This window comes from Cervus elaphus, chromosome 20, assembly GCF_910594005.1.
Source record: "Cervus elaphus chromosome 20, mCerEla1.1, whole genome shotgun sequence".
Lineage (NCBI taxonomy): Eukaryota > Metazoa > Chordata > Mammalia > Artiodactyla > Cervidae > Cervus > Cervus elaphus.
In genome coordinates, this window is record NC_057834.1 from 117,712,553 (window position 1) to 117,730,490 (window position 17,938).

Below are 17,938 nucleotides of genomic sequence, written 5' to 3' on the forward strand. Positions count from 1 at the left end.
TTTGAATCCAGGATGTAACTTAGGCCCTAACTTTCCCTCTCTGATACTCAGTTGATGGGTCTGTAAGGTTATTATGAGCATTGCATGTGAAGCATCTAACACTGCCAGGCATAGAGCAAAGATCTCAATAAACTTCAGTCCTTTTCTTTGCCTCTTCTTCTCTTTTACCTATACTATCTCATTTGCTATTCTCAATCCTAAAAGCTTAGTTTCCCATTTTATAAAAGAAGTCTGTCCGGCTTTCCACTGTTTCCCAAGTATTAAGTAAAGCTTTTGGCATATAATGAGCCCTCAACAAATAGTCATTAGTAGATGAATGAATGCATAAGGCAGTCTCACAGGAGTTAATAATGTCCAGAATTTCACACTCAGTATCCCAGATGAGTTAGGACATAAGTCAGGACACTGCAGAAAAATTCATATAAGGAGACAAAAAGAGAACCCAGAGCTGGGAACAGAAGAAAGCATAACATAACTCATCCTACTTTATGATTGAGGACACTGTGTTTCACAATTTCAAAGGCATGTTTTAAATATACAAAAGCTGTACATAATTTTAAGAGCAGACAATAAAACCCCAAACTCAGCTTAAGTCCTAAAATTTTTTAAGATAAAAGTACAAATCTTACTAAGGTCCCAGCTTTCTCAAACAAAGCACGCTGTCCCAGTGTTGCCCAGGAGAGAATAGTGAGCAGTATCTCTTCAGTAATGCTGCCCAGTCTTTGGGGAGAGAGGGGAAGATACTGCACTCCAAAATACCTGGCTTCTGGTGATCCATCCTATCATTACCCAGTGACCTCCTGGTGTATGCATGCTAAGTTGCTTCAGTCATGTCTGACCCTTTGCCATCCTATGGTCTATAGCCCGCCAGGCTCCTCTGTCCAGGCAAGAATGCTGGAATGGGTTGCCATGCCCATCCTTCTCCAGGTGATCTTCCCGACCTAGGGATTAAACCTTGCATCTCTTTTGTCTCCTGCATTGACAGGAAAGTGCTTTACCACTGGGAAGTCCAAGTGACCTCCTGGGAGAAAAAGGTAATAGAGACTCTCTCAGAAGATGAGAATGAAGACAACTGGTTTTCATGGGACCTACTATGCATGAGGCATTGATCCTGCCAGTCTCTTTACACACATAGTCTTTTGGACCATGTGACAGCTTCACAAGATTCTATTTGATAGTTGAGAAACCTGAAAGAGATTTGCTCAAGGTGATGGAACAATAACTGAACACAACTCTGGGTCTAAAGTCTGTACATATTTCACTTTTCCTGTTGCCTCATAACCCCTTCTGTGCTGGCCGCCTCTTTGCTCTGGGTCCTGGAGCCAAAAGCAGAGTTTAGTGATCAGAGACTATCTGATGGCCCAGCAAAGGAAGTATGCATTAGCAGGGTGGGATGGGGCCTGCCCAGGTACTTATTCTTTCTGCCAATTGAGTTAAACTCTCTGGCCACCTCATCCAGAGTCTTACATACCCTTGTCTATCCCGTATTTTAGAAAAAACAAATAAGCATCACCCTTAACTGAGTATCTCTTCTTCCTCTATCTAGCCATTTATTTTCCTTAATAATAAAGATGTACCTGATAGTAAAGAAGGGGAGGTAGGGTTCTGATATTCTGCACACAGTTCACCCACCACCAATTCACCCACCAAATGACTGATTGATTGAGTTAGAGAGGAAAAAAAAAATGAAGTCTTTTGTTCCAGGTGAACAAAGACATAAATATCTATAGAGATGTTTCAATGCAATGTAAGAATCCTATGGGGTAGGTGAGCTCCTGCCTCAAAGAAGGTGGAGGGAGGCTAAAGACTCTATTAGTGGATGAAGGAGAGTTCTAAGTTCTATTAGTGTAGGTGTCATAGAGTAAACTAAAGGAATACATGAAAAAGGCTATCAACAACAAAAATGTGTTATATGTTGTATATAAGAGGCATTTTCCATTACAATAGAAAAGCTTAGAGGTCAAGAACTTTTTTTTTTTGGCTGGCATAATAGGTAGCCCTATTGTGGTACTAAATAAATAAATTGATTTTGAGTAATTAAAAGAAAACCGTCTTTATACTGCTGACTGAATCTAGTACATTCCCATCCACCATAACATGGGATGAAAATGTTAAGAAACTCCAGGATATTTTTTGAGATAATGGTCTCACCCGGACCAATCAGAGTGGTCTGGACATCCCTTGAAAACCACTGAATGACCCTCTGAGGATGGATGATTTGTCACCTCCCCAAGGAGAGGCAATGGCAACCCACTCCAGTACTCTTGCCTGGAAAATCCCAAGGACGGAGGAGCCTGGTAGTCCATGGGGTAGTGAAGAGTCAGACACGACTAAGCGGCTTCACTTTCACTTTTCACTTTCATGCACTGGAGAAGGAAATGGCAACCCACTCCAGTGTTCTTGCCTGGAGAATCCCAGGGATGGAGGAGCCTGGTGGGCTGCCGTCTGTGGGGTCACACAGAGTCGGACACGACTGAAGTGACTTAGCAGCAGCAGCAGCAGGGAGAAGTCACCTTCAGCTGGTCAAGAGCCTGACCCAGATGGAGCCAGAGTGGGAGGACAAGTCCGTGGTCCGGCCTCTAGAGGAGGTAGCCTGCGTCTGGACCCTGGCTCCACCATATACTCCTATGTGACCTTGGGAAAGTTAGCTAGCATCCCTATACCTAGGTTTCTTCAACCCTAAAATGTGGCTGATACTATTAATAATAGTACCTGCCACCCAGGACTGCTTTGAGGATTAAATGAGAAATGTGTGTAAAGCCTGGCATGAGGTAAACATTCCACAAAAGTTCATGGCTATTATTTCTCTTGTTGTTCTTATTCCTCCAAGTAGCAGAGGGTAGGAATGGGGTGGGGTGACCCTTCTCAGAGAGGCTTCTCTAACTGGAGCTCTCCAGTCTTCTTCTGTCCTGGCTCAGGGGAGGCTCCTTCCAGACTTTGTGGTAACAAGTAATCCCCAATAGTTTTTCCCTGGCTATCAACAGAGGCTGTAAGAATACAGAAATCTGCTTGAGCTAGAAACCTCAGAGTTCTTTAAAAAGAATTCAGGGTCTCTGGAGTAAGTAACCATGGTTTCAGAAACCCTAGATAATGTAGTCATGGTAGTCACATCATCAGTATTCTCAGAATCATTAGCTACTCAATCTAGGGATGCGTGGATTGATAGATATTAGACTTTCCACTAAGGTCTAGTTCTCAGATTTCTAGCCAAGATTCAAGCCTCTAAAAAAAGGGAGTGGGGATTAAACTCCACAGTCAATTCAGTTCCTTGTTGCCCAGGAAACTCTGAGGGAAGCCCTATATCAATACAGTCCTTGAAACCAGATTTTGGGTCAAGAAACTAAGGTTCAGGGCTTCTCCACATGACTATAAGCAGCTGCTGTCACCTCTATAAGTCTTAGTTTCCTCATTAGAAAAAAAATGTAAATATCAAATCTTGTGAGTGTTCTGAAAATATTAAAGGTGATATGTATAAAGCAGCTTGAATAGATCCTATGGAAATCAATAGTTGTTAGTTCTGTTTTCATACCATTCTTCAGATTTTGTATTGAATTTATGGTGCAGTTAGAATATATTCTTAAGAAAATCAGAGTTATTCATGGTTTTCTGTGCTTCTGAGAGATTCAGTTCCGTGAATGAATGTTCCCTTGTGTGCCTGTGACCCAGAATGGCAGTCCAGAGTTATCAAACAAAAGTCTAAGAGTGGATGACAATGTGCGGTGCACTCTGGCCCTCTGATATTCTGAGCCACAGGTGCTTGAAATGAGCAGAGATGGTAACCAGAGAACTAGCAAGTGGTCACTGAAGCCAAGTTGCCCTGTTACCTCCCAAATAATGTTGGAGTCGTCAGAAAACTAGAATGAGCCAGTGTTCACCATGAGTAGGGTTTTGAGAGTCAGTGACACCTAGCTAACAGCAGGAAGTCTAGCCTTGTAGGATGAGGCAAAAATCACTACCTTGTGTCCCAGGAGGCCCATGGACTGCATCAGTGAGGTTCTTGATACTATTATATTTATTGTTGGTTCCAGTGTGTGATAACTATGTGTGATTGTCAATGTGACAACTTTTCTATAATTATTTCCAATTTTTTCTCTCTTTACATTTAGGAAAACATTTTGAAAATGTCAGTCTGTCCAGTGGTTCTAAAGGAAAATTGAGGGTTTTTATTGTTTTCGGGGGCCAAATTATGGGGGCCAGACATGGTGGGGGCCCAGAAATACACAGACACTCTCAAGAGGCAGATAAGACTCAGAGGGACAGAACAAGGCCCTTGGGACACCTCTCCCACCTCATCTTTGTGGGCTTCTCTCTCCTCCAGGGTCTGTTTCAGACATGCATTCATTCAACAAGTGTTTGTTTAGAGTCTGCCTTATGCCAGGCTAAGTGCTAGGATACACTGGTGAAGAAGAAAGATAGGATCTCTTCCCTAGAGGAGCTTTTGACCTAGTGGCAGAGACAAACAATAATAGAATAAATATATACTATAATAAGCTTCATGAAAAAAAATATAAGTAGCAGTGGAAATATGTAACAGGGACCTGAGCTAGTCTATGAAGGGGGATGGAAGGAGCAAGCCAACAAGCCTTTCCTGGGGAAGTGACATTTCAGCTGAAAAGTAACAGAATGAATTAATAACGGAAACCAGAGGTGGCTTCTAAAGCTAATAGTCCCCTAATTGAAATACATAGTTGAGGCAAGTTGCTTTCTTCCCAGGTAGGCTAATTTTCTGGTTTCTTTTTCAAAAACAATTCAAATGCTCTTCCTTTGTGACAGCATTTCTTCTCCCTCTTCTATTCACAATTTTTTTTTTTTTTTTTTTTTTTTTTGGTCTTCAACCATTGGGAATTGGTTTGCTTTGCTTTGCTAATGCAAAGTATCCACACCTAGACTAAAATGCCTGGATTAAGATCATTCATGTACCCAACTCCTGAGTGTGACCAACATGAAATCAAAATGTAGCTGAGATCTGATTGGTTGAACTCTGCCACTGTGTTGCCTGCTTGATCAGGCCAAGACATCTGGCTTCAGACTGCTGTCAACACTTCTGCATTTTAGATTTTATATAATGCATACATGTTTTTTATTTCTTCTAAGAAAACACAAAAAGTCAGTTTGAAAGAATGAATGAATGGATCCAAATACATTCTCCTGGAAGTGTTTGCTCCAACAGGTCTGGGCGAGGCCCATAGCCTCAATGGCTTTTGAACTTGTGAGATCTGGGTCTGCCTTTGGTGACTACGACCCTGTGCCCACAGGCTCTGGTTTTTTTTGTTGTTGTTTTTTTTCTTTTTTTTAATTTTTTTATTAGTTGGAGGCTAATTACTTCACAACATTTCAGTGGGTTTTGTCATACATTGATATGAGAATGGCTCTGGGATCGAAGCATTGTGGAGTGCTCATTAGATAATTATCAGGATAATTTATCCCATTATATTCAATCTCACTTTCAGCATGGGGATAAGCATTCTAGGAACAATAATGACAGTGACAATAATAATAATAACAATAAAAGCAACTATCATATATTGAGAATTCACTATGTGTCAGCTACTGTGCCAAATATTTTATATGGGTTATCTCATTTAATTTTCACAGCAACTCTATGAAGCTGTATTAATATTTCCAAGAAGAAACCAAGGCTTGGAGAGATTGATATTTGTCAATGACCACACACTTAGTAAGGATGCGAGTGTGCAAAGTCTGTCAGTCATGTCCAACTCTTTACAACCCCATGGATGGTAGCATGCCAGACTCCTCTGTCCATGGGATTTTCCAGGCAAGAATACTGGCCTGGGTTACCATTTCCTTCTCCAAGTGATCTTTCCCACACAGAGATTAAACCTGGGTCTCACACATTGCATGCGGATTCTTTACCAACTGAGCCACCAGTTCACTTCAGTTCGGTCACTCAGTCATGTCCAGCTATTTGTGACCCCATGGACTGCAGCAGGCTAACTTCCCTGTTCATCAACAACTCCCAGAGCTTACTCAAACTCATGTCCATTGAGTCAGTGATGCCATCCAACCGTCTCATCCTCTATCGTCCCTTTCTCCTCCCACCTTCAATCTTTCCAAGCATCAGGGTCTTTTCCAGTGAGACAGCTCTTTACATGAGGTGGCCAAAGTATTGGAGCTTCAGCCTCAGCATCAGTCTTTCCAATGAATATTCAGGACTGATTTCCTTTAGGATGGACTGGTTGGATCTCCTTGCTGTCCAAGGGACTCTCAAGAGTCTTCTCCAACACCACAGTTCAAAAGCATCAATTCTTCTAAGCTCAGATTTCTTTATAGTCCAACTCTCACATCCACATGTAACTACTAGAAAAACCATAGCTTTGCTAGATGGACTATTGTCAGCAAACTAATGTCTCTGCTTTTTCATATGTGGTTTAGGTTACTCATAACTTTTCTTCCAAGGAGCAAGCGTCTTAAAATTTTATGGCTGCAGTCACTGTCTGCAGTGATTTTGGAGTTCAAAAAAATAAAGTCTCAGTTTCCATTGTTTTCCCATCTATTTGCCATGAAGTGATGGGACCAGATGCCATGATCTTTGTTTTCTGATTGTTGAGTTTTAAGCCAACTTTTTCACTCTCCTCTTTCCCTTTCATCAAGAGGCTCTTTAGTTCCTCTTCTCTTTGTACCATAAGGGTGGTGCCATCTGCATATCTCAGGTTATTGATTCTTCTCCTAGCAATCTTGATTCCAGCTTGTGCTTCATTCAGCCCAACATTTCGCATGATGTACTCTGCATATAAGTTAAATAAGCAGGGTGACAATATACAGCCTTGACCTACTCCTTTCCTGATTTGGAACCAGTCTATCGTTCCATGTCCAGTTCTAACTGTTGCTTCTTGAACTGCATACAGAATTCTCAGGAGGCAGATCTGGTGGTCTGGTATTCCCATCTCTTGAAGAATTGTCCACAGTTTATTGTGATCCACACAGTCAAAGACTTTGGCATAGTCAATAAAGAAGTAAGTGTTTTTCTGGAATTGTCTTGCCTTTTTGATGACCCAACAGATGTTGGCAATTTGATCTCTGGTTCCTCTGCCTTCTCTAAATCCAGCTTGAACATCTGGAAGTTCATGGTTCACGTACTATTGAAGCCTGGCTTGGAGAATTTTGAGCATTACTTTGCTAGCGTGTGAGATGAGTACAATTGTGTGGTAGTTTGAATGTTCTTCGGCATTGCCTTTCTTTGGGACTGGAATGAAAACTGACCTTTTCCAGTCCTGTGGCCACTGCTGAGTTTTCCAAATTTGCTGACATATTGAGTGCAGCACTTTCATAGCATCATCTGTTAGGATTTGAAATAGCTCAACTGGAATTCCATCACCTCTACTAGCTTTGTTTGCAGTGATGCTTCCTAAGGCCCACTTGACTTCACATTCCAGGATGTCTGGCTCTAGGTGAATGATCACAGCATCGTGATTATCTGGGTCATGAAGATCTTTTTTGTATAGTTCTTCTGTGTATTCTTGACACCTCTTCTTAATATCTTCTGCTTCTGTTAGGTCCATACCATTTCTGTCCTTTATTGAGCCCATCTTTGCATGAAATGTTCCCTTGGTATCTCTAATTTTCTTGAAGAGATCTCTAGTCTTTCCCATTCTACTGTTTTCCTCTACTTCTTTGCATTGATTTGAGAAAGGCTTTCTTATCTCTCCTTGCTATCCTTTGGAACTCTATATTCAAATGGGTATATCTTTCCTTTTCTCCTTTGCCTTTAGCTTCTCTTCTTTTCTCAGCTGTTTGTAAGGCCTCCTCAGACAACCATTTTGTCTTTTTCCATTTCTTTTTCTTGGGGATGGTCTCGATCCCTGCCTCCTGTACAATGTCACAAACTTCCATCCATAGTTCTTCAGGCACTCTCTCTATCAGATCTAGTCCCTTGAATCTATTTGTCACTTCCACTGTATAACTGTAAGGGATTTGATTTAGGTCATACCTGAATGGTCTAGTGATTTTCCCTACTTTCTTCAATTTCAGTCTGAATTTGGCAATAAGGAGTTCATGATCTGAGCCACAGTCAGCTCCCAGTCTTGTTTTTGCTGACTGTATAGAGCTTCTCCATCTTTGGCTGCAAAGAATATAATCAATCTGATTTCGTTATTGACCTTCTGGTGATGTCCATGTGTAGAGTCTTCTCTTGTGTTGTTGGAAGAGGGTGTTTGCTATGACCAGTGTGTTCTCTTGGCAAATCTCTATTAACTTTTGTCCTGCTTCATTCTGTACTCCAAGGCCAAATTTGCCTGTTACTCTGGGTATCTCTTGACTTCCTACTTCTGCATTACAGTGGCCTATAATGAAAAGGACATCTTTTTCAGCTGTTGGTTCTAGAAGGTCTTGTAGGTCTTCACACAACCATTCAACTTCAGTTTCTTCAGCATTACTGCTTGGGACATAGGCCAGATGCCTGTGATACTGAATGGTTTGCCTTGGAAATGAACAGAGATCATTCTATCATTTTTGAGACTGCACCCAAGTACTGCATTTCAGACTCTTTTCTTGACTCTGAGGGCCACTCCATTTCTTCTAAGGGATTCTTGCCAATAGTAATAGATACAATGTTCATCTGAGTGTGTCACTTTTCAAACAAACATTTCAGAGCCCTGCATATTTTCCCTGAAAATAGTATCTAGGATTTGCTGAGCAATTCGTTTGTGACTACCATGTTACCTAAAAATCTTCCAACTCAGACATGCTCAACCTGGTCTGATTTTAAAATAATCCAGGAACTAAAAAAGAAAACATTTCCCAGGTCCCATCCCCAGACCAGTTGTAGCACAGGATGCTGGGAGATAGGACCTGGAAGTGGCATATTTTTTTATGTTCCCCAAGTGATTCTGATACACAGAAAAGGTAAAAACTCCTGTCCCAATTCTCACAATACATTCAGAAGATGCATATTATTGGCCTCCTTTTATGGGTAAGGAAACTGAGGCTCAGGGAGGCAAACTGTTTTGCCCAAAGTTACAACAAAGGTCTGATTCTAAAGCCCACATTTCTTTGGTCCTCCAGGTTGTCACCTACATGACAAGTTGGCATTCCCTGTCCCTCCAGGCAGTGTCCACTGGCCTTTGAGGTTGTTCTCAACATACAATTCCTCTCTTTCCTTCCTTCCCCCTGTCTCCTGTCCCTCTTCTCCCCTGCCGAAAACCCCACTGTCAGACTCAGCCAGACTTCACCATCCAGAGTTCACATGGATATACTGTGTTTATGCCACCATTTGGGTGATAGTAGCAGTTCAGGGTAATGCCCACCATGGGCCTCCCAACAGTCCCAGGTCCTCCCAGCCATGTGTCAATGTTCCTTCCTTGAATCAGCCTGAAAAGACAATGGCCCTGAGCTCACAGCACAGCAAGTTGTTTTCCTGGACAGAATAAAAAAAAAAAATTTTTTTTTAAGCAAAGACTTAAAAAGTCAAATTAAATATCACAGGATGGGGGGGGGGGAGGCAAAATCATGAAAAAATGTGGTCAATCATTAGCAGAGAGGTTGAAAAGACACGCTCCAATTGCTTTAAAAACTCACAGAACCCAGGTCTCCTTAAAATAGTTTTACAGAGTACATTGAGAATTCCATGCAGTAATATGAAACATAAGTCCCCCTGCTGCCACTGATCATGCTTCAGCTGGCTAAACTGAAGGAGCTTGACATTAACCCAAGGCTCTGCAAAACTCGACAGGAAAGCGCAAGGAGACACAGTTGCAAAGCTGCCCCAGATGTGTACATTTTCTGCTCCATTAAAGTAACTTGGAAGAGAGGCAAAGTACATTTGGCTGGTAGAAAGAGAGAGTCAGGGGAGGGGTAGGGAGAAGACAGGCAGCCTCATCATGGGCCTCCCACTCCCCAGTCCTGCTTTCCCCCAAACCTTACATACACCACTTCTAATCTAAAATGTCTAAAATGCAAATATGACCACAGGCTTTCCAGGATCCCCCAGAGCCAAACTCTTTGGCCAGTTTTCTTAACTCTATCATGAGGTTCATAATACCCACTTCAAAGTTTCGGTGTGAAATTAATTGAAATCATGTATACTTGGTGGCTGGCATAAGCTTTGGAGGAAGAAAAGTAGATATCACAATTATCATCACTGAAACCAGGTCATGTGAGGAAAGACAGGTGAAGGAAGTGAAGATGTCTGGGCAGAAGACAAAGATCCTAATGAGATAGGATCCCAAGTTTTTCCATATCTGATGGGCTGGCATGAGACTCTTGGTGGTGAACCTAGTATGACAGCTACAGGGGGAAAGGTTCTGCATCAGTGTAAGTATGAAAGACCTTTCTGTCAGTAGTGTCCCAAAGATAAGGGGTGCTGGTAAACTTCCTAACATTGGAACCATATACAAAGTGTTTGGATGAGCATTTGGCAGGGATACTGAAGAGGAGGTTCAAACATGATTTGGTCAAACAGGACATTTTTAACTACCTCTTTTAAGTCTGAAATATGTACTTTTGAACTGTCTTTGTTTGCCAATCACTGAATCATCAACATCTTGAGTCTCTGGTATGTGTAAAGCCTGGGGCAACAGTCTCTGGATCAAGAGGTACTCTGACTTCAGTTTTCACTAGGACAAAGGATACACACTTAGTAGGTTCTCTAGAAGCTGTGTTAAAAGACTCACTATGTGAAACACACAGGAAGCAGAAACTCTGGTTGTCTTTCTGTTGCCTTTAGGCTGCTGAACGCTGTCTCTTTGAACATCCTGTTCGTGCCATTCCTTCTCTAGAATCCATTCTGTGCATCTGCAAGAAAATGTATTGAGTCCGTGTTTGCTCTGTTGGCATCCGTGTCATTATTTGTTCTTTTCTTCTTTCTGGGTTCTTGGAAAACGAAACTGCCCCCTTATGAGAACTATTTACACTAACTTGGGTGGAGAATTTGTTTGAACCTGAGGGTGCAGTGGTACTTAATATGTTCATGGATGTGTCTGTCTCACAAAGAGAGGAATCATGATGGGTACATTGGTTACTGGGAATGGGAAAGACAGCTGAGGTTCAGCTCCAACTCTGAAAAGATGGGACAGATATTCAGCAAAACCATGCAAGAGGTTTGTTATTCATGTGGTGTCTTTCTTTAATGCCTTTGTTTTATTAGCATTTTCTCCCCACTTCTGCGCTAGAATGCTGAGGTTACCCAGCCTTTTTGTCCCCCCGAGACAGCTCATTCTAAGGAATATAAAATGGGGAGAAGATAAAACGTGATGGACAAAATAGTAGAAAGAAACTGCCTATGCTTGAGGAGAGAGGTTTGTTGGGGAAGCTTCACAGAGGAGGTGACATGTGAACTGGCCTTCAGGGAAGGGTGAGGTCACTGTGCACTCCAGGAGGAAGAACTCCACAGATGAGGGCAGAAAACGCGCAGAGGCTTGAGATCCTGATAAAACCTGCTCTCTTGGAAGATGTCAAATAGTTTAATGTATCTGAAATGTATTGGAATGTCCACAAAGGTGATAAAAGGTGAGACTGGTAATGTACTTTGAGGTCACTCTCATCTAGACGGGCTAGGAGGTTGGCCATGGTGCTACTTGAACTTATTTTGCAAACATAGTTTGGAGTTTCATGGTATTTCATTTAATATGGCCAGCTCTGCATGATTCATCTTTTAAATCAGAAGACTTGCTACACATTACTTCCCCTTGACCACCATAGGAATGTATTCTTAAAAACGCATGCAAGATCAGTCCAAACAAATCATAATCATGAAGGTAAACCTGTTGGAACAATTCAGAGTGGCTCCTCTTTTCCACAAGTATGTGGGGCAACAGAGGTCCAACAACTGCATCCAGACAATATGTGGTCCTATCTGCCTGTATATCAGAGGCTCCGTTTAAGGGAACTCAATCTGACCTGTACAGTTGGATCCAGGGAGAACATGTTGATGGGGTTTTTGGCTTATCTACTTAATCATTCATGTGGCTAATCTGAAATGTGGGCATAGTGCCTTTTAAAAAAATAATGTTTAATGCTGTCTGATTATAAAGTAATACCTGCTTATTGGGGAAAATAGTTATATAAACATAAACACACAAAGGAAAACAAAGTCACCCACTACTGCTAAGAAACATTTTGGCACATTTATTTTGCTTTTTTCTTGCAGATTGAGTTCATTAAAATGAATTTTTAAAAACATATAATATGTAATTCAGTCTGCCACCTCCATTCAACATTCCTCTATGAGAACACTTTTCTCACTATAACATAATTACTTATACTTTCTTAATACTTTCCAACCAGACTGTGTTTCCAGGACAGAGGAGGGTTATTCATAGTAACCTAATTTCAGCACAGAAATCGAAAATCAAGACTCCAGCTCTTGTACACTGTCTAACACTGCAAGAGATCCAGGTGTTTATCCTGTGTATTCTCCTCTCTCTACCACCAGCCCTTAGCCCAGAATCTGGCATGTGGTGCATACCCAATGAATATTGGTTGCTTGAATAAATGGGTGTGACTGGATGGCTGGGTGAATGTGGATTTTTACTTATTATTATTTTCCACCCAAAATTCACTGAGCCCCTACCAAGTGCCAAGTTTGTGCTAGGCAATGGGAATATAAGCAGCCACACTGGATACAAACCCCACCCTCTCAGAGGCCTCGATGTGAGGATGCTGACCCCCTCTGATGTGGGATGAGGTTCCTATGAGGAACAGCCCCAGTCAGCCCTCTTTAGGCTGATGGTGTTCATATTTTTCTGGGGGACACAAGCCCCTCCAGGTTCCCTTCTGCCTGCGACACTAGGGACAGAGCAAAGACTGCTGTTCCACAGAGTCCCGTTCCTGAACTCCTCGAGGTGCCCCAGAAATGCCCAGCTAGCCCTGGGTTTGCCTTCCCCAGAGCACCCCTCGCCTCCCTGCTCATTCCAGCAGGTCCCAGTTTAGAGACCGGCATGCTGTGGAGGGGTCCTCACTGCTGCAAGACTACAGGGGAGAGAGGCTACCCTGCTCCTTCCAGCTGAGAGGGGCCCTTGACAAACTCTCCACCATCCCAGCCAGTTGGTCCAACTGGAAATCCCAGATAAGCCCCAGTTTCTGGTCAGAACTAGTTTGGCAACACAGGGGGAATATTTCTAGCTGACTGACCCTCCCCACAGGGGAGCTGGCCATTTCTGCTAAAAAGAAAAAAAAAAAAAAAAGCGAACTAAAGGAGTTGAGGGGAGTGCTGAGAATTATTTGAAATACTCCAAAATTCTGCTTGCTTGCAAGTGCAAGTGCAAGTTTACACTTAGGAATCCAAACAAGCTTGCCCCCTCGCCCTGCATTTCTTCGTTCACACTCTCCTCCTTTGCAGTGCAGTTTTGCTGTCATGCAATGTGGTTTGTAGCGCGATTGTTGAAGCGACGAATCCAGCAGGCAGCGCGACTCTGATGATTAGTCAATGCATTTTTTTTTCCCCTCCTGCAAGGCTATTGTTATTATCATTATTGCAATGCAGTCTCTCGGCCCTTTCCCCTTCGCTGTGCGAATCGCACTCCGGCTGTGATTGCTCGGGTCTGACTTCGCGAGTGGCGGTGCGCTTCCAAACCCCCTCCTCCGCCCCCCGCCCGCCGCCCGCCGCCCTCCCGGTTCCGCGCCCAGGCGAGAGCAGCCGATTGGCAGAGCGGGGCTTTCAGGAACAATAACAGCGGGGGGAGCCCGGGCCCTGGGGAGCCGCCCCCGCCCCCGGCCCGGCCGCGCGGCTCGCGCCCCCCGCCGGGTCCCCATCTCCGCGCCCGCCCCGCGGGCTGACCGGCCGAGCGGGGCCCGCCCCCCGCGCCCACCATGTACGCCTTTGTGCGGTTCCTGGAGGACAACGTCTGCTACGCGCTGCCCGTGTCGTGCGTGCGCGACTTCAGCCCCCGCTCGCGGCTGGATTTTGACAACCAGAAGGTGTACGCCGTGTACCGCGGCCCGGAGGAGCTGGGCGCTGGGCCCGAGAGCCCCCCGCGCGCCCCCCGCGACTGGGGCGCGCTGCTGCTCCACAAGGCCCAGATCCTGGCGCTGGCAGGTGAGCGAGGGGGCCGGGAGGGACCCGGGCACCGGGCGGGGGCCGGGAGCCGGGGAGGGGGCTGGGGGGAGCCGCTGCTCGCTCCGGCCCCCTCCTCCCGTCCCATAGGCTTCTCTTTGTGGGGAACGGGGTGTCTGTAGAAGGCCAGACCAGTTAAAAATACGGGATGGTCCCCTTTGTCTTCCCCGCCTCCCGGACAACTCGCGTGCTGTCAGTCTGTCTCCACGTCTCTGTGTCTGTCCCACTCTTTTCTGTTTCTGTTCTCTGGCTACTTCACTTTCCCTTTCTCTCTCTGCCTGTTTGCACCTTCATTTCTTGCCCACCTTCTCTTTCCCTCTGTCTCACTTCCTTCCCTCTCTGCTGTTTCCGTCTCCTTAAGTTTCGCTAGCCGTCTGTCTCTCCCTTTAAGGCCCGCAGTACTGCCTGAGGAGGCAAGGCTTGATATCGTCAGTCTTCCAGGTGGGAGTCCCTCTTCACAGAGGAGAGCTATGACATCCTTGTCCCATCTGGGCGGTCACTGGATGGGATGAAGAGGCCTTGATCACTGGGCACTGGGTGCCTCTCTCCTGCCCCTCCCTGAATAGGTGCGGAGGTAAAGAGTTAGTGGTACTTAGCATCCCTTAGCCTCCACACCCCTTTTGAGTCTCCCAGAAGGCTCCTCGGGGAGCCTCCTCCTTCAGGGCCAGGATAAGACTAGACCTCCCATTCCTGCTTTCCCAGGGCCCTGAGAAATAGGTAAGGCAGGTGGCGCATCCCCATTTGCCAGGTGAGAATGCTGAGGTTCAGTTAGAGTTGGACAAGGAACCAGCCCCCTCGCCTCCTTCACCAAGTTCCTCCTGCCATACTGAAGCGGCTTTTCCTTTGTAAAGTCAGCAGATCCTCTTTCGCAGCCAGTTCTAGGAGGCTTGGGTACAGACAGGAGTAGAAGAGGAAAGTGTCACTTCTGTTTTGGGGAGCAGCCTTCTAGCTGTTGCTGGTAAGTAAGGAGGGTGCACCTCAGAGTGAGCAGACAGTAAGCCACCCTGCCCTCCAGTGCGAAGAGAAGACCAGGGGTGAGTTGATACTGCTGGTATTTCGTAGTTTGAGACCTTTCCCGTCTTTTCCAACTTCCTTAGCTTTCTTCATTTAGCTTAAAAGATTAATTCAGCATTTATCGTATTTAAATTTGGCAAGTAAGGAAACTGTGGCTTGAAACAGAGAAGTGACTTTCCAAGGGTCTCGTGGCAAATTAGCAGTACATTCGAGCTCTAGTTCATGATAAGTTCCGTTCCATCACCCCCTGTTGCCTCTGAAAAGTAGGTTTGCCAGAGTTGAGTGGAAGAAAAGCTGGAAACAGATGAGCACCTGGGGCCCTTTTGGCAGGACTGTGTCCTTACCACCTCTCTGACAAGCCCTGGGGCACAGTGGTATAAACCCACCCATAACACCTGGGCCTGCCTGGGGCCAGAAAAACAGAATGAAGGAAAGTATGCAGAAAAAAGGGAAACCTTTATAGCTGATTAGGTTTTGTTTTGTTTGTTTGCTTGATTTTAATTACCTGAGGGAAGGGATGTGGAGATTTTTTTCCCCCAGGAGTACAGAATTGCCCTGAGGAAGTTATAACTAGGTTGTAACCCCTGCTTCCCCTTGACTATAAGAAAGGAAAGCATGCTCTTGATGCTTCTGTTACACTCTTAGATCTGGAAGGGCCCTAGGAGAGAAGTGGTATATGTCAGAAGGAGTCAGTGGTATGTTCATGTTTTAGTGTGTGATGGCTGTTTTCCTCTTTGAGAGATTGTTCATTCATCCATTTATTCATTCAGTAAATATTAACACTGTGCTTGGCTCTTCAGGCACTGTAGAGAGGCTGCTGGGGGAGACGGCAGCCCCCACAGACTCTGATTTTTGAAAATTGACAAAAGTCTTTTTAAGTAAGACAGTGTCATCTTTGGTCTGAGGACCATGAATCTTGAATGTATAGACTGTTCATCCTTCCAAGTTGGAAATAAATCTTTGGGATTATTAAAAACAAGCAATTAAAAAAAAACCCCACAAAACTAGGCAACATCTGGAAACTGACAGAGTAGATCCAGAGAAAAAGCGTGGTGCCAACTTGAGCAAAGTGAGTTGAAAAGCACTTTCCCCCACCTCTCTTCAGGTTTTTGGTTTTTTTTTCCCTTGAGGAGAGAAAAGGGGCGGGGGAGGGGGTTGCAGGGAGAAGAGAAAGAACTTGAGGTTGGCTAGACCATATTTAGAATTCCAGTCAGCTGGTTAATTTTTAAACTGGGGCTGTTCTGGCTGTAGATCTGATTGGAAGGGCCAGGGTGGGTTTGGGAATTCATTTATCCTGGAAGAACTCTCCTGTGTGTCTTGAAACCCCATCTTAAATGCCGAGGCTCTGAGAATTGCTTAGAGTGACTTCGTCTTAAAGAGCTCTTCTTCTGGCATGTCCTAGTTGTAAATACAAGTGTGCTGTGGGACCTGATGTGGGGAGGTGAGTCTTCAAGCAGGAGGCAGAGAAGGCTATGTTTTTGTCAATTAGCCATGAGTAATTAATCCCTCTCTGACATCAAAAGCGATGTTTCAGGGGGGCAGTTTTGGGCTACTTTATGGCTTTTGGTGAGAAGTCTGTTTCATTACTGTTTGCCCAGGCCAACCCAGAGCTGTCTTCAAGTGTACCTCTTCTTGTATCCAGGAAATGTCAAAGCCAACTGCTTTGGGACTTGGCATTTTCTAACATGTGCTGGTCTACACCATGGTTTCCATGTGTGTCAGACCTCAGTATATAGCCTTGATTTCAGTTCAAGGGGAAAAAACAAACACTGTCTTTATTGACAGTCTTGCTTTGTGCCTGTGCATTATCTCTGTTAGTCCTCTGCAGAAACCTGTTGATGGAGATTGCTGTTGTTACCATTTCCATTGTATCAATGAGGACTCTGAGCCTTAGAGACTCCTCTGCCGCTGCATAGCTGCAAATGACAAAGCCAGACTCAGAACCCAGGTCTTCCAGTGCCAGGTGCCCACTGGGAAGTCTTTGTCAAGTAGCTGATGCTTCCATCGGCCACACAGCAAGCTTGGAAGGAATAAACGAAGAGAAAAGAACTGTCCATGAAGCTTACAGTTCAAAGCAAGTTTTTGAGCTCAAGAGCAGTTTTTAGCGCTGAGTTTTCAAGCCCCTTCTGCTCTTCTCTTCTTCTCTTAACAGCCTCCCTCCTACAGAGCACACACACCTTCCTCCCTGCTAAGTTACATCTTCCTCAGGAAATCTCAGAAGAGCGCCCATCCTCCTGGTTCGCATAACTCAAGACTTGGCTCACCTTTGGACGCGGTCTCATTCGTCACTCTCATTTACTTGCCAAACAGCTTGTGAAAGTGAGAGCAACCCATTTGGAGAACTAAACCATTATCCAACTGCAATCCAGTCTCCTCCTGGGGCTCATGATATTGAATTTTTGTTTTTTCTTTTTTTTTTTAAACAGGGCCAAAACTGGTTTTTTCTAAGCTCCGAGACTTAAAATGCTATGCCATTCTCTCCAGGCACTTTTGCTGCATTGTTGTTGTTCGGGTGTGCTAAATTCCTTTTGTTGTCATCTGTCCCCTTACTGCTTCCCATACCCCAGGCCCTGTGCTGTAATAAGCAAATGCTCCAGGCACCCACAAGCCTGAGGTCCTGGGATTGAAATGGCAGCACAACCCAGGTGAGACCAAACGTTAACTTTTCAGGCCCTGCCATGTAGGGCTTCTGTCTGTCGGAGTGACAAAGAAAAAAATGGGCACCATCCTCAGGATAGTCTTGGGGCCCGATGTATGGCCTAAATAGAGAGAAGCTAGGCACTGTAGGCCAGAGAAAGGGCCTATTCTAGAGGGGCTTTGCAGTTTATCTTGTACAGCTTTCTAACTTTATCCCCACTGCCCACATCCAGGCCTGCACCAGCTTTTACATCTAAACCAGCATAGCTGTCTTCTGCT

General features: G+C 44.5%; 2 protein-coding genes across 3 annotated transcripts in view; both read left to right on the top strand.

The window, feature by feature from the left end:
- The window catches only part of AGBL4 (AGBL carboxypeptidase 4), a 1,406,543-nt gene that overhangs the window by 1,137,691 nt on the left and 250,914 nt on the right, over nucleotides 1-17,938 (top strand). The window lies entirely within an intron of this gene.
- BEND5 (BEN domain containing 5) overlaps nucleotides 13,564-17,938 on the top strand; it is a 48,752-nt gene continuing 44,377 nt past the window's right edge. The window contains exon 1 of one of the 2 annotated variants that reach the window (XM_043877226.1): nucleotides 13,564-13,990. In XM_043877226.1, coding sequence (XP_043733161.1) covers nucleotides 13,765-13,990 — 226 coding nt within the window. In that variant the 5' untranslated portion in view covers nucleotides 13,564-13,764. The remainder of the gene's footprint in view (nucleotides 13,991-17,938) is intronic. The other variant, XM_043877227.1, reaches the window with a different exon arrangement.